The sequence below is a fragment of the Numenius arquata genome, chromosome 2 (assembly GCF_964106895.1).
Source record: "Numenius arquata chromosome 2, bNumArq3.hap1.1, whole genome shotgun sequence".
Taxonomy (NCBI): Eukaryota; Metazoa; Chordata; class Aves; order Charadriiformes; family Scolopacidae; genus Numenius; species Numenius arquata.
Genome location: NC_133577.1, coordinates 110,215,663 through 110,230,388, shown reverse-complemented (window position 1 = coordinate 110,230,388; position 14,726 = coordinate 110,215,663). Strand labels below are relative to the sequence as shown.

The window sequence follows — 14,726 nt, the reverse complement described above, 5'->3', positions numbered from 1 at the left end:
TTGAAGCTGCACAGGCCAGGAACTGAGCTGGTTTAAATGAGCTCTTCCACAGTGAAGACACTGTACCAAATGATAATCAGAGCTAACGCCTTCAGGCTTTTTCCTTGCCTGTTTTACCATCATCATAACTCAATTCATTAACAGTGAAGCATTCAAAAATACAGATTTTGCATTGTTGAACTCTCTTGTTTTTCAGACTCAAGGATGACTTGCATCTGCGATCTCTGCTACTGCCTCTGTGATCACATCTTGCAAGCAGCTGGCCGCTGCCTGCATTCCTCCCCGCGTACACTTACGCTTCTTATTTTAGATTCGGTCTCCCCCTCTTGCGATTATATCACCATAGCTGCAATCTGGGTTGTCCCCTGAATACTCCATCAACCCCCCAGTGAACTGTTAGGCGGCAGGATGAGCTGCTTCCCTTTCTGCGTGGTTTCCCCAAGAACGTTCAGCTTTCAGACCAGCCCCTGGATAGAACATCTCTATCCAGGTGAAATCCTGGTCTCTATCCAGTCACGGTGAAAATATTGGCTCACCTGTGCTCGGCACCTGCAAACCCTTCCTTGGGAGCCTGTAACCAGCCCAACTAAAATGATTCAAAACAACTGCTTAAAAAAAAACCCAAGCCATGCTGTTACGAGTTTGATTTAATGGCAAGAAAAGGGTTAGAGGCCCTCACCTTCCCTTACCCTGCATGACATCCAACTCACACCCTCCCACCCCTGCATTGAGACTGGAGAGGGCTTCTCTGCCAGTCTCCTGGTGTTTGCATCGCCTCACAAACAACTGCTGGCCACTTACAGCACCTTTTTCAGGCTTCCGCTTTGGCCAACCATTTGTGTTTATACCTGGTTTATACTCACATCCGGAAACAAATCTTCCTTCCAATAGTTCAGCTACTGTTTCCTGAGTTCCTTTGAAACTATTTATTCTGAGGTGTCTTACCTCTGACTATGATGTTACCTGAAATAGCTGGACAGAACGGTACAATGGAGACAAACTTTGATACTTGCAAAGGGATATCAACCCCCATCTCTATTCTTTACTGTTAGCATTTCATTTGTTATAGGCAGTGAAAATAAGTGACTTTTTAATTGCATATTGTCAGTGAATATTTCTGACATCATCACTAAGCAGTATGCTCACATGCCTCGATACAATACAGGAACACCACTTTAGACAGACTTTCTGTCAGAATTTAAAAAACATCACCATTATTACTTTTCTTTTTTTTTAATTTACAAGAGACAACTTTGTAACAATCTTAGCAATAGTTTTTTCATATATGATAGTTCTTGACCCAGAACCCTTCGCAGTTATGACACCTTTTTTGCTGTCTGTCCTTTGCAAGATCAAGGACAGAAAGCCATTATTCCGCTTACAGGGACGGCATCATTTTCACACAGATTAGAGACTTTTGCTTAGTGTTATTTTCAATCATTGCCTAAATTAGATCTACCTGTTCAGTGTTGTCAACTCCTATATTTAATAATTCTATTGAAGTTCCACTAGATGAAATATGAATCTCTATTTATATGCACATTTTCCGAGTTCTTAAGGCTTGAGAGAAAAGTTTGAACATAGGAAGCAGTCCAGAAACTTCAGGAGGCAAAAAGAACAGGATTTTAACAGCTTCCTGCTAACTTCATGACTTTGATGGGGCATGGATTTTTAACAGCTGATGTTTATAAACACGACCGTGCATACAGTCATTTCCCTAGTATCCACGGACGGTTCATCCTCTGTGGCTGCAGAGCAGCAGCACTGGAAAGACAAGCCATTCATGTGTGCAGCCTTCTCAGAGCCTTCAGGGCCTTTGCGATGAGGAGCACACCATTCTGCTCTGGCTGCTTGGCCTTCGGGATCAAATCTGCTTCAGCAGCTGGGGGGCTGCTGGTGGGAGCCTGATCTATCAAACCGCACATGGAGTCAACTCGTACCCTGTTTAGTAAACTCCAGTATCCAATGCAGGAAGAACTGTTCCTGGGATCAACTGGTCCCCTTGGACTACAGCCAGTTCCTGAACTTCTGAATGCTTTGGGCTTGGAAAGGGCTTATTAGCAGTACCAACCAAAATGCCTGGAAAAAGTTCAGCTTGAGTGCAGCGTTTGGTCTAGTGAGTTCTCTTCATTCCTGGAGCCAGCCCAGGTCTATCTGATGCAGAACGAAAGAATGACTGAAGTTGGCTGTACACAGTACCAGTCTCGTGTCCACAGTGAACTCCTCATTTACTGTAGTTTACCTGTGTCAGCCGATACTCCATTCCCATCACCCCAGATAATCACGAGGTGTTGGTTGCCTACAAAGTGATTTTATGGTTGTTGAAGCATTATATCTCTACAAATAATTAGGTATATTTATTCTAAGTGATTCACTTGGGGTTAAGTACAAAAAAATACAGAGAAAACTAACTTTTCCAATTCATTTTATATAATTCAGTGTCCCAGCTTGCAAGGTTGTTACCCCTACATCACCACAAGTTTGACAACTGGCTGGACACACAATACCAGACTTGGAGAGAATGCCATACACAAACAGATCCTTAAATTTGCTCGATGTGACAATACTGGGATACTGGGCCTGGGTTTTCCCCGTATCGTTCTAGGCTTCTATTTTTATTTCTTTCACTGCAGCACTATGCAAGTTTCTTTCCTTTGCTGGATCACGTTCCTCCAGAACACATGAAGACTCCCCATTACATGTAAGTGTTAAGAGAAAAAACAAAGAAAAAATGCAATTCATGCTCAATTCACATGGGCAGAACCTTACTGGTTTTGTTAGGAAAGAAGGTAACATTCAGAAAATAAAAAGGGAAGTACACAGAATTTCCGCCACACATTTAGTACAGCCATAACTTTGAGCTCGTATCCACAGACGTCAGCATCATTTCATAGACCCACTGACTCCTTCCATTACAGGAGGCATGAACTTCCTTGTGGACAAATGACCCTTTAATTTGTAAGATCCTGAATTCCTGAGAAAAACAAGTAACAGCAGCAGAAAGGTGTATGTGAGCAAGCATTGAGGGAAAGAATGGCAGAGGGGTCAGCACACAGAGAACCTAATCATTGAGGTAGGCAGCCCTTGCTGCACAGCACATAGGAAAGTAAGACAGAAAAGGGGGACACACAGGAGCCCTGTCCTGGGACATTTTCTAGGGCTCATTCATATAATCTGGGTTCCTCACAATTGCAGTGAATGACAACCCTTTCTAAATTTCTCATAAATGTCATGTAAGTGAGTGAAAGTCATCACGTGAATAATATGGATTTTGGGGTTTGTTTGCAAGGGTTAGTTTGTGAGCTTTTTCTCCTCGGTCTTCTCAAGGATCTTGCTCCTCTTTTTTTAAAATACAACTTTTTTTTTTAAATAAATAGAGCTACTTTCTATGAAGATATAGAATAGTCTCAAAAAAAGCACAAGCAGCATCTATCCAATATCAGAAAATGGACCATAACATCTATTGGCAATGAAGCAAGAGAACACCAGAAAAAGGCCACTCACAGCAAGCTTAAGTTAACCAGCAAAGTACACCCAGGAAATCGATTATTTGTTTCTTCTTTATAAATGTTTTGTTACTGTATGCACTTCAAGCTGGAGATTTCCACCCTCTAAGAGGCCAGATTTAAGGTATGGAGTGTGTATTTGTTTACTGAACCACACAAATCACAACACGTATGTGAATCAGAAGGACGCCATAAAGAAAAATGAGATGGCAGCAAGACAAAAGGTGGGAGGATGAGTAGTGGGCAGCTCTGAAACGACACATTAATCTTCTCATTAGAGGAAAAAAAACCCTTGCTTGATGATGACAGGTTACTGTATTGTAAAATTACATCCCATCACTTGGATATTATTCCAACATACCATGCTGAGCACTGGCATCAATTGTTTTGGCTTTAGCACAATCACTACAATTATCTGAGATTACTTTACCACTAGATCTAAATATGAAAGTACAAAATATCTTACATATGTACAACACAAAAATACGTACATACTTTTAAGCAGACACTAAAAATACTAAAGAACAATTGCTATCCATATGTTTACACGAATACAGCGCCAATCTTCTTTCAATGTAGCAACATGATCGTAATAACGCTCTATCAGCCTCTGAACCCTCAAGCTATTTTTTGTTTTCTGATCTGTCTGTTATGGCTCCACAGTGACCCAAATATTCAAATAACTTTACAAAGGAGCAATCACACTTTTCTAGGTGAAGTTATAGACTGCAGCTTACGTCGGTGGGAGTGAGGCATTTAAAATCACGCTTGTGAGAAAAACATACAGAAGGTTGGGGCCATACGCTGTTATCTTCCTCAGCATGTGTAACCAACTCATGGATACTAAAATAATCATGTATTTTAGATAGCCTATAAGCCTAATGTCAGTATTTAAACAGGAAAATCTGTCCGCTGCCACTAAGCCAGTAATGACAAACCCATTCTGTTCAGCATTTCTTTAAAACAGACTGCCAAATAGTTATAAGTTGTGGGCTTAGAAGCTACAGCTAGAAAGGCCAGTGTTAATCTGGATGTAAAGTTTAACATGAAAAATACTGGTGCTTTCAAATACATTACATAAACCTAAACAGACAAAATCTCACTTACATTCTTGTCCTTCTTTTTCCTATTCCTCCCCCACTTCTCCTTCACATTTCCTGTTTTCTCTCTCTACAACGGCCAAAATGTTAAATAACAGCAATTCATCTCCAGGTCACGTTGGGGTTTTGAAACGCCCTCTCCCTTCCTGACTGAGATACTGGATTTTTTGTACTAACTAGCTGATAGGTTCTGAAACTGCAAACAGCTCCTTGGGAAGGTGTGTTTGAAGCAACCAGACCTTAAGACTTTAAGGGGTCTGGAATAGGGATTGTGTCCCCGAGCCAATTGCAGTCACAATCATGAGCGATGGCAGGAGAGGAAAGCAGTTAGCTATGCCACTGCTGCATCATGTGGTCAGGGAGGTGTGCGTTATAACAAATTATAGTGAAGCAGGGACGGAGGATACCCTTTGCAGAGAATTTTTATTCTGCTAATGTATTCCTATAGCCACACAGAAGGCTGTAATTTCATGATCCTTGCTGCCTTTCTGCCACAACTGGCTCATCCCATGCCTCTCATCTCTCTTGCACTCCATGTCCCCCTCCTGCCCCCTCTAAAAAAGATCTCATTAATTCCTCCTGAAAGAAAGCCTGCATAATACAAAATGGGCTTCCCCACTTCTTGAGCTCACCCTTCCTACAACTCCCTCTACCACCCTCCTCACACACATACAGATGTTTCTCATCTGCTCTTGAACTACTCCACAGGCTTAGTGACAGCATCACGTGTAGACATTTCCATCACAGCCATTCTCCACAAACACCTCCTTCCTTAAAAGGATTCAGTCTTCATTAAAATTTTCATTTAAAACAGGAACTTTGGCTCCACTAATTACCATCCCATTTCCCTTTCCTTTCCAAAGTCTGTAACTACCCTGTTCCAACAACTGGAAGATACGCAGGATGAAACTGGACAAAGGAATGACCAGCAACCTGCATTCCATCCCAGTGCTCCAACAAAACCACTTTCAACAAACTCTCTAGTGATGTCTCCCTGGCCAGTGCTCAGAAACACCCTTCCATCTTCCTTCATGTATCTTTCACGAAATTTCTTGAATTCCTGACCTCCTTTGGCTTTGTAGCTGTGAGCCCCTTTTTGTCTTCATTTGTAAGAGCTATTTCATCATGGTTCCCTGAGGATCTTTCTCACTGTGCAACATTTTTGTTGCTTCACTTATTTTCATCCATTAATTCTAGCAATGCTGCTGCAAAGATCCTCCTCCTAACCTGTAATGTTGATCATGCAACTCCTTTATTTAGTTCTCCTCCCTATTGCAACCTCACCTTCAAGGCCTTGTTTCTAAATATCATTATTACATATACTCTTAAGAGATGTCCTGCCGCTGACTGGACCCTCCTATCAGCCTTCATCTCTTACTCAGTTTTCAAGCAAGTGTCTGAATAAGCTTAGAAAGGCTTATTGTAAATTTTCCTTCCGAATGATGCATACCAAAACCAGGCTAACAGATCTTGGACAGCAGTATTTTAACAATATTGTTTGAAATGTTTTCAATAAAATATAACCATATTTAAGATGAAGTTCAGCCCCTTGATTTCCATTGGAAACAAAAGACTTAATTTGAAAGAGGAACAGCCCAAAGGGAGTCCACTGAAATCAACCAGGTTCACATGTGCTTGGGGTTCTGCCTTTAGCCAGTAGAGATCTATACGGTCTCCAGCTTCCAACTGTATTTACATACAGCAGGTGTACATTACTACTACTCTAAAAGCTTATCTCAGCATTTGCTTTTAAACTAGCATGTAATGTTACAGTAACATCATAACTCCAGTAACCCCATCTCATAGTTGAAAACATATACTTAGTATCACTACAGCTAAGTAAAAGATCCCTTTGAAAAAAAATACACACCCAAAAGCCATCAAGTACAATCTTGGATGAAGGAATTTCTCTCTTTGTTGGTCAAAGACAATACGTATCAGCTTTTAAAAAACTTCTCAGGCTACTGAGTTGTCTCAGCATCTCCTTAGAGGTCCTGAGCGTGAAAAGGCCAGTATCAGCAGTGTTATGTGCCAGTCTTGCAAGCTACTGCCCTCAAAACACTTTTGAGTGACAAGCTAACCAGAAGCACGGGATAGGGCGGACAGGGGGAAAGAAGGGGTTAAACTTCAGTATTAAAGCCTTCTGCTTCTATTTTTCCACTTGTACTTCCTCAAAGTAAAATAGAAGCCTAAACACCACCCCACCTTCCCCCAGTTTTTACTCAAAATTAGCCAGGACAAAAACTTAATGGATCTTAAGCATGCACTTGAAGTTAGCAGGACAGAAGGACCTGCTGAAATGCTGCACCGCGTAAATGACTTAAGGCAAGCTTTGCTTTCCTGCTTCTCTTGAACTGAGGCCTGTGCCATAACACTCTGACTTAGCAAGCTTCTTTTTTAAAATGAGTTATGTCACCTGAATTGGTGTTAGGCATTGCACACTCTTAAAATTAAGTGAGAGTGACTGCATGATGTAAGTACTATTGATGCCAAGGGCCTCCGAGGAAACAGCGCAGGAGTTTCTGGTTGGGAAGAAGCTTCGGACTCACTTTGGTTCATCTTGCAAAGTCTGTTCTTTCCAAAGAAGGCAGAACAGAGAGCTTGCAATATGCTAATGGAAAACAACCTGTTGGAGGGATCAGAGACAGCACGCTGCAGGAGGCCGCCTATACCTCCTGGGCAAAAATAGGACTAAGTAGGTTGGAAGACAGTTTACAAAAGCTGGCATGAAAAGAAGCATAAAGGCTTTAAAAAAAACCAACAAAACCAACCACAAAAAAAACCAAACCACCAGAAACCAAAAATCTATCCACATTACATAAATTGTGGTATAAAAAAAGTCTTTAAAAAAAGAAGAGATGAGGAAGCTCTCTCTCGAGCAGGCTCCCAGGGGAAAAGGCAGACAGGTACCAAACCATAGTGGATCTACCAGGTTAATACAACAGGGAGGTAGAGGTGCTGCAGGCCAGCAATCCAGTTTATAAGCAATATCACCAGGAGAGCTGAAAGACTCAAACCCAGCCAGAATTATTATTTAAAAGGCAGAATCAGAATGGACAAGAGCTTAAAATGCAGTTCGACTCGAGACGCGAGTTGCCTCGTTTCTCTAGAGCTGAAATGAAATGGTTGTAGATAAAGGTGAAAGTAAGAGCCTGATGGCTTCCCATCTAAACGGTTGTTATCTTAAAGGCTGCACTTAAAACCAGAAATGTTTTTAAAACTCACAATTATCAGGGATAGCGCCTGGTCTATAAGACTCAACCAGCTCTTTGACTTTTGTGAAAGATAAATCCAACTTGAAGGATGGAAACTGTGAAAATGCATTGTTCAAGAAAACTTTAACTGAGTTTTGGCTTGAGGGAGAGTTAAAAATAATTGTCTAATATAAAAAAACTCAACTTGGTAAGCAAAGCCATAGTACAAAAAGAGAACAACTCCAAAAGAAACAATTGTACATATAAATTTGACATTTGGTAATAGGCAAACAATGCCTGAAAAAAGAAAAATTAACCAAAATGTACTGTTGAAGACTCCACCGATCATTTTAAATGCAATTAAACTACCATAAACTACCATACACACACCACACTTCCACAGGGCTTTAATTTTTTTTTTTTTTCCTAAATTTGAAAAAAAAAAAATCAGATCTGACAGCAACAAATGACAGAACATCCACCAGCTTGAATGGCCATAAGAAAGAACCCAGGTAAAAGGAAGCCTTCTGCAGAGTTAAAATGCAGGAACAATAAAAAACGTACTGCAAGGGTGAGGTACTGGGGAGAAAGACCTCACAGATCTCTCTGTGGATCACATAGATGCTGAAGTACAGCTCCGCTTGGCAGCGTGGCTGATTTCTGAGGATTTCCAAGAGAGACTGTTCTTTATGATGTGTCATTAAAAAAGTGAGAAAAGCAGAAGAGCTCTTTATTCTAAGGAAGGTTTGCTTTTGATACATATTCCACATCTAAATAAAAACCAGGAAAAACATACTAGAAAGCACTGTGCTTGGGGTAGATACCTCTGTAGAAGTGAATCTGTTTTAAAACAATAATATCCGTCTCCATAGCACATTTGATGCATCTGTGTGTAACAACTAACCCAAACACGAATTCTATTAGACTTAGGAAATGTCAATAAATTGCGCCAAAACATAGCCTCCTGACATAAACTCTTCTATTGATTTTGAGCTGCAAGCAAAAAAAGGGCAAGCAGAAGTTAGCTTGAATGCAAATATTTACAATATGTTTCTTATTACCAGTTGCACGAGTCTATCAGATGTGACTGAGAATTTACCGTAAAAAAGGAAAGGGTAGGACTAGAGAAGAGTTTCACTGAGATAGAAGAAGATTTGTTACAACAACTTTGTTCCTGTTTTAAAGTCAGTGTTTGGAGTTCGGGGCCTTGGCTTCTAGTCAGCAAAGCACTTAAGAATTTGTTTAATTCCAGCGGTTTCTGCAAGACTTAAATATTTTTTTAGATATTTTACTGAATAGGAGTACAATTATTCGCAAAAGCAATATAGCATATTACTCAAGGGAATGATTGTGTCTCCTGGGTCTCCTGGGTAAAGCACATGCACATAGAGGGGAAAAAAAAAAAAAAATCAATTTCAATAGACACTAAAAATAGATGGCTTTTCTGAGAGATGTGAACCTTTTCCTCAGGCTTCTGTTTGGGTTTATAGTTCATCGATGTTAACAAGGCTATTAATATAGAGTAATATATTACTGCTGTATTCTGCTCCTAAATGTATATTTCAGACTAAACCTTTCCCATAGCATCTTCCAGTCTCTATTTTATATCCCAGTTCCTAGGCTTCTCCATTGTTAAAATACTAGAATTTCCTTGGCTTTGAAGACAAAAGTAGTAAGTACCATGAATTAACAACACTAACGGTTTAAAAAAACCAAAGCACCAGCTGTGCAGCAAGTGAACCACCACATGTTCTCATTTCCTTCGCAATTTCTCAAAAGTCTTGACATCTCATTACAAAATTCAGCAGAGTAGGTCTTCCCCTTAAAACTATGTCAGCATAAATAGGGAAAATAATCATAAAGTTCAATTGGAACACAACAATAGTTACTCTCCTACTGTACATCCAGCTCCTAGTTTGTAAAATAAAAGAGAAGAAAGTAAACTAAGATTTTATATTCTAAATAAACTAGGTCCTTGTGAAGCTATTCACATCAGACAGTCACAGGACTATACCCTTAACTACAATGTCAGGTACCAACAGCCACACAATATTTGCCCAGATTTCCCTGGTGTAAGCGTAAGCCTGAAGTAATAAAAAAGAGAAGAATCCAGAGATCCTTCACACAAGTCTTGAGAGTTTCTGCTGATTCTTGGAGGTTTTTTAAATACACATTCTTAGTTTACATATATTTGGGGCATTTCACAGAGCTAGAAAAGGGAGCAACAAATGAGAAATGCCATGAATGTTCTCTGGTATCTGACAGTGAAGAGAAAAAAGCGAGCAACTATTGCACAAGTTTAGTCCATGGCAAAAAAGTTAAGTTCTAAAGAAATCTTTTTTGCACGGTACATTTATTTAAAGGCCCATTATGGGCTGTTTTTACATAATTCCACTTACCTAGCTTACAAAAGAAACATGGTTTCTTTTTCGGAAACCCCTTAAACATCACTATTAATTCCAAAAATTGATTCAACGCTTTTATAAGCAAAGTGTGCGTCAAATACAAAAATAATAGCCCAACCTGCACTGGGAGTTCCTGAAAGTGCAAACCTGATAGAGTAATTATCAAAAAACCGGGAAACGTTTTATGCTAAGATGTGCTAAACCTTTACGCAACACTAAGGCGCCGAAGCCCGTGGGCTAATCTGCCCTAATTAGCGATTCCCCCTGCAATAGCCGGGTGAACCCCAGTTTCTCCTCCCTCAGCCTGCCCCGCCGGACCCCCGCCCTGCCCACACGGCCCAGGGGCTTCTTCCACTGTCCCCGCGGTCGGGATTCACCCCCACGCTGGGTGTCCCGGCCCCGCGGGGGCAGCCTCCCACCCTCTCCGCCCCGGGGGGGGTGCGCTGCACCCCCCACCACAGACCGGGGCCGGCGGCGGGGAGAGCTCCCCGCAGCACCGCAACCTGCCGCTGCCTCCCCGCCATGACTGTGCAAGATTCCCGGCTTCGGGGCGATTTTCTCGCCGGTCGGTGTGACCGGCGCTGAGGAGCCGGCGGCACCCTCACATCTCCCCTGCGAGGCGGGGAGGGAGCGGGGCGGCCGGCCCGGCGGCCTGAGGGGGGCAGCGGCGGGAAGGCCGTCAGGGGCCGCCCCCCGGCGGCGGGCCCGGTTGCCCGGGTTACGGCGAGGCATGGCCCGGCCCCGCGGGGCCGAGAGCTCCCGCACCCCCCGGCTGCCCAGCGGACACGCCCCCGCCCCGGCACCACCGGAGCCGGCCCCGCCGCCGCCGGGCGGGCACTCCCCCCCCGCCCCGCCGGGCGCACACGACCCCCGGCGCTCGGCGCGGCCGCGCCGGCATTGTCTGTCCCCGCCGCCTCCCCCGCCACTCCCGGCTGCCGGCACCTGCCGGCTCCCGGCCCCTCTCCCGCCGCCCCGCACCTACCAGACGGAGCCGTAAGCGCCGGAGCCGACGGGGGTGAGGTTCTGGTAGCGCTGGGGCACCTCCCACACCGTCTTGTTCAGCTCCTGCCGGTAGAAGCCGCCGCGCTCGGACATTTTGTCCCCGGAGCCGCCGCCGGCAGCGGCAGCAGCAGCGGCAGCCGCCCCTCAGCCGGGGCGGGGAGCGAGGCGGGCACGGCCGGCGCCGGCGGGGAGGAGGGACCGGCAGGGGAAGGGGAGGGGAAGGCGGGAGGCCGAGGGGGTGGGGGCAGCGTCCGGGGGCGAGGGGCGCCCGGCGGACAAGCCCAGGAGCCCCGGGGCGGGCCTTGGCGTCCTCCCGCACCGACCGCCCCTGCCGGGACCAAGGTGCGGGAAGGGACCCGGTCACCCAGCCCTCCACCTTGCGTCCGTCAGGCGTTTTAAAGCCTTGCCTGCACCCTTCTTATTTTGCCACGGCCACCTGAAGCTCTCCCTCGGCCCGCCGGATCCCCCTCGCTCGGGTTACGGCGGTGCCGGGGGCTGGGTCGGGGCATGGCCCCACCGCTGGCGGAGCTCTGGCCAGGTCTCGGATTTACCGGGAGTCCCCTAGAATTTCCCCTTAAAACGTTGACTCTCACACACCATCATCTGAGCACCTCTGCTTTCCATCACGGAAGACTTAACCCTCAAGATAACAGAGGAAAAAAATCTCGAAAATTTAAAAGCTCCAAATTTATTCATGCACCAATTAAAATAAAGGTTCTCTGATTTGTTTACTGCTTTTTTTCTTTTTCTCCAAAATGTGCTTTATACAATATCTCTGTGACTTGTGGAATCATTGCAGCGCTACTGCAATGTTACCAGTATATTTTGCTAAGTATTATTTCCTTCCATAACTTCTTATGCTTCCCTGAGCATCTCCCAATAACCCGTGTGGATCCTGCTTGCGTAGATTCGGTGTATGGAGATTGCTCTGTGCCCACCTTTGAATCGGCGCAGAATGTCAATCCCTTCTTTTCAGAACCCTCACTAAGTCCACTGTGTTCCTGCACCATGAATTGCAGTTCACTTTGACAAAGGGGTACTCAGCTCATGATAGGACATCGTTGTGAGCGCGCAGAACACGTGTGCTGGAATAGTTGTGAGCGTGGTGAGCCAGAAGGCAAGTTTTATGGATGCTTCAAACACTGGATGGTTCAAGTTCCACCTCTGAAACCCCATGTTGTGTGACAGGACCTCCATACCAGAACTACTAGCAACTTTGGCGTTTGCTCAGTGCATTTCAAATTAAAAAATACATGAATGATGCTACTACAGCCACTTATCTGCAGCCATCCATCCACTCAAGGGGTACCAAGTACTCCTAAAGCTGTAGCCTAGTTCTCACTTCTACCCTGCTCTAGTGCAACAGGCATCTCCAGTCCTTTCCACACTGCTCCTTGCTCCCACTTCAATTTCTGTGCGGAGGGCATAGTACTTGAAGGAAGTGGTAAGTGTGAAAAAAACAGCAATCATTCGTGTATCTTATTTTTCTCAGCACCACCATTTCAAGTTTTAAAATCAGTAACAGTGCAGTCACTCTACACCAAGCCAAGAAGAAATATTTCCGCCCCCACCCTAAAGTAAGCAGCCCCAAATGTTTTACAGTGCCAAAATGAAGCAAATAATCCCACTTGCTGACTTTTATTCTACTTGGTCTCTGGAGGTGTTTTGGCCTCTGGCCCTCACCCACTCACAAGTATTGGATACTTCTCACTAACTGCAGCCATGGCTTTTGGATGTTGGACATATCTGCCCAAGCTTCTAACCATGCAATTTCCCCAGGAGTTAATTTTCTATCTTGTTGTTATTTGCAGTCACTCTCAATTTCCTGCCTTCTGTGAGCTTCTGTCAGTTATTTGTACTGCAGTCATGACTCTGAGATTGTGCTTGATTACCTTGTTTTATTGGATGCTACATATATGGTGTTCTGCTCTGTGTAATGAGGGAGATATTAGAAAACAGAGAGGTTGGAGGAGAGCGCATTTGAGTTGTCTCTGAGCTGGGTATGTTACAGGTCTCCAGAAGCCTCCTGTGAAGCGAGCCCTGACAGCTGCTCCTCCCATGGCAGAAGCAGCTCATCCATCTTTGCTGGCACTGTGGAGGCGCGTGAGGAAAAGGCAGCTCCCTCCTCAGATGCAGTCTTGTCTTTTCATTCCTGCTTTACAGGCTGGCCAGATCTATGCCTGTACAAGGGAGAGGAGAGTGAGTGCACTCAGAAGAGGTGTGAAGGCAAAAGGACAAGATAAAGTCATGACTTCCTGTGTACATACACTGCCTTCTTAGAAACTTTCATTTCCTATACATGAAAGACTGCCACATTAAACTGTGCCCAAGGCTGTCTTTGAGCTGCCATGGGCAGGGGGAGGCCATAGAACTGATGTGGACACTGCACACCCCTTCCCCTCCTGCCCCGATGGCTGCGTAACTCTCCGTGACAGTTCCTCGCCAAGCCAAGTGCTGGTGGCTGAAGGACTCGCTTGAGGAAGCCATGTCCCAGTGAGGGAAGTGGACCTCAGCCTGGCTGCAGGCGTGAGGAGGCTGTGTACGTGGAGGCAGGGCACGTGTGGGGTCCCTCTGATGCTCAGAGCTCCAGCAGGTACCGAAGAAAGAACACTTGCTGGTGTAGCAGGGAACTACTTTACTATTGTGGCTGTTCTTGCACTGCACAGTCAAATCCTACGTTATTCTCACTAGAACAAACACCAGTGAAAACAAAGGAATTCATTATTTTAGCCAGTTCTGAGTTACTATTTTTCAGTTATTCCTCATTCTTCTTTTACTTCTTTTTTTTTTCGTTTGATACATTGCAGAAAGCTTGCACGTCTTTGCTAACCTCCTTCTGGCTCCGTTTTTCTCTCTCTCTAGTTCTGTTTTGATTTTCAATTTAGGAATCACAAATTTAATACCTAACACAGTTTAAAGATTGCAACTTTCATACTAATAATAAACATGGAAACTCAAAGAAAGAAAATGCCATCTTAGTACTGGAAACGTATCATTTCCTGGTTGGAAACATAATCATACTATTGTAAACTCAGCACTGATTTAAAATAGGCTTTGGAAAACATAGGACAGACTATCAGCAGATCAGACTGTTCTCAGTATAATTGCTGCAAATGGAGGGTAGCTCTAACTAAAGATTTACCAAGTATCGGTGAGGTTTTAGGATGAACCACTTTGATTCTGTCACTGTTACAGACTTAATTTTGAACTTGGAGATGCCCATCAATAGATTTCACCACATCCACCTGAAATGAATAATAGTAAAATAAACCTGAGAGTGCCATGAAGATGCTTCCTGTGCTGCTTTCTTTTGAAAATGTTGCCAGGAATAATTAACATCCCTATGAAAAAAAAAAAAAAGGCATTGGAATGTTATATACATTATTATTAATAATAAAGCATTATGGTAATTAGCTATAGCGCTGGCTTTATTTGCAGATTCTTGCAAATTTCTGAAACCACATCTACGAATATGTAATTACAACACAGGAAACCTGTCACTGCTTGTAATGACAGAAA

At 43.9% G+C, this 14,726-nt stretch overlaps 1 protein-coding gene across 2 annotated transcripts in view; it reads right to left on the bottom strand.

Annotated features, from left to right (window-relative positions):
• The window catches only part of MAPK11 (mitogen-activated protein kinase 11), a 33,005-nt gene extending 21,636 nt beyond the window's left edge, over positions 1-11,369 (bottom strand). The window contains exon 1 of one of the 2 annotated variants that reach the window (XM_074164464.1): positions 11,188-11,369. In XM_074164464.1, coding sequence (XP_074020565.1) covers positions 11,188-11,300 — 113 coding nt within the window. In that variant the 5' untranslated portion in view covers positions 11,301-11,369. The remainder of the gene's footprint in view (positions 1-11,187) is intronic. The other variant, XM_074164468.1, reaches the window with a different exon arrangement.
• Between the last annotated feature and the right edge of the window lie 3,357 nt (positions 11,370-14,726).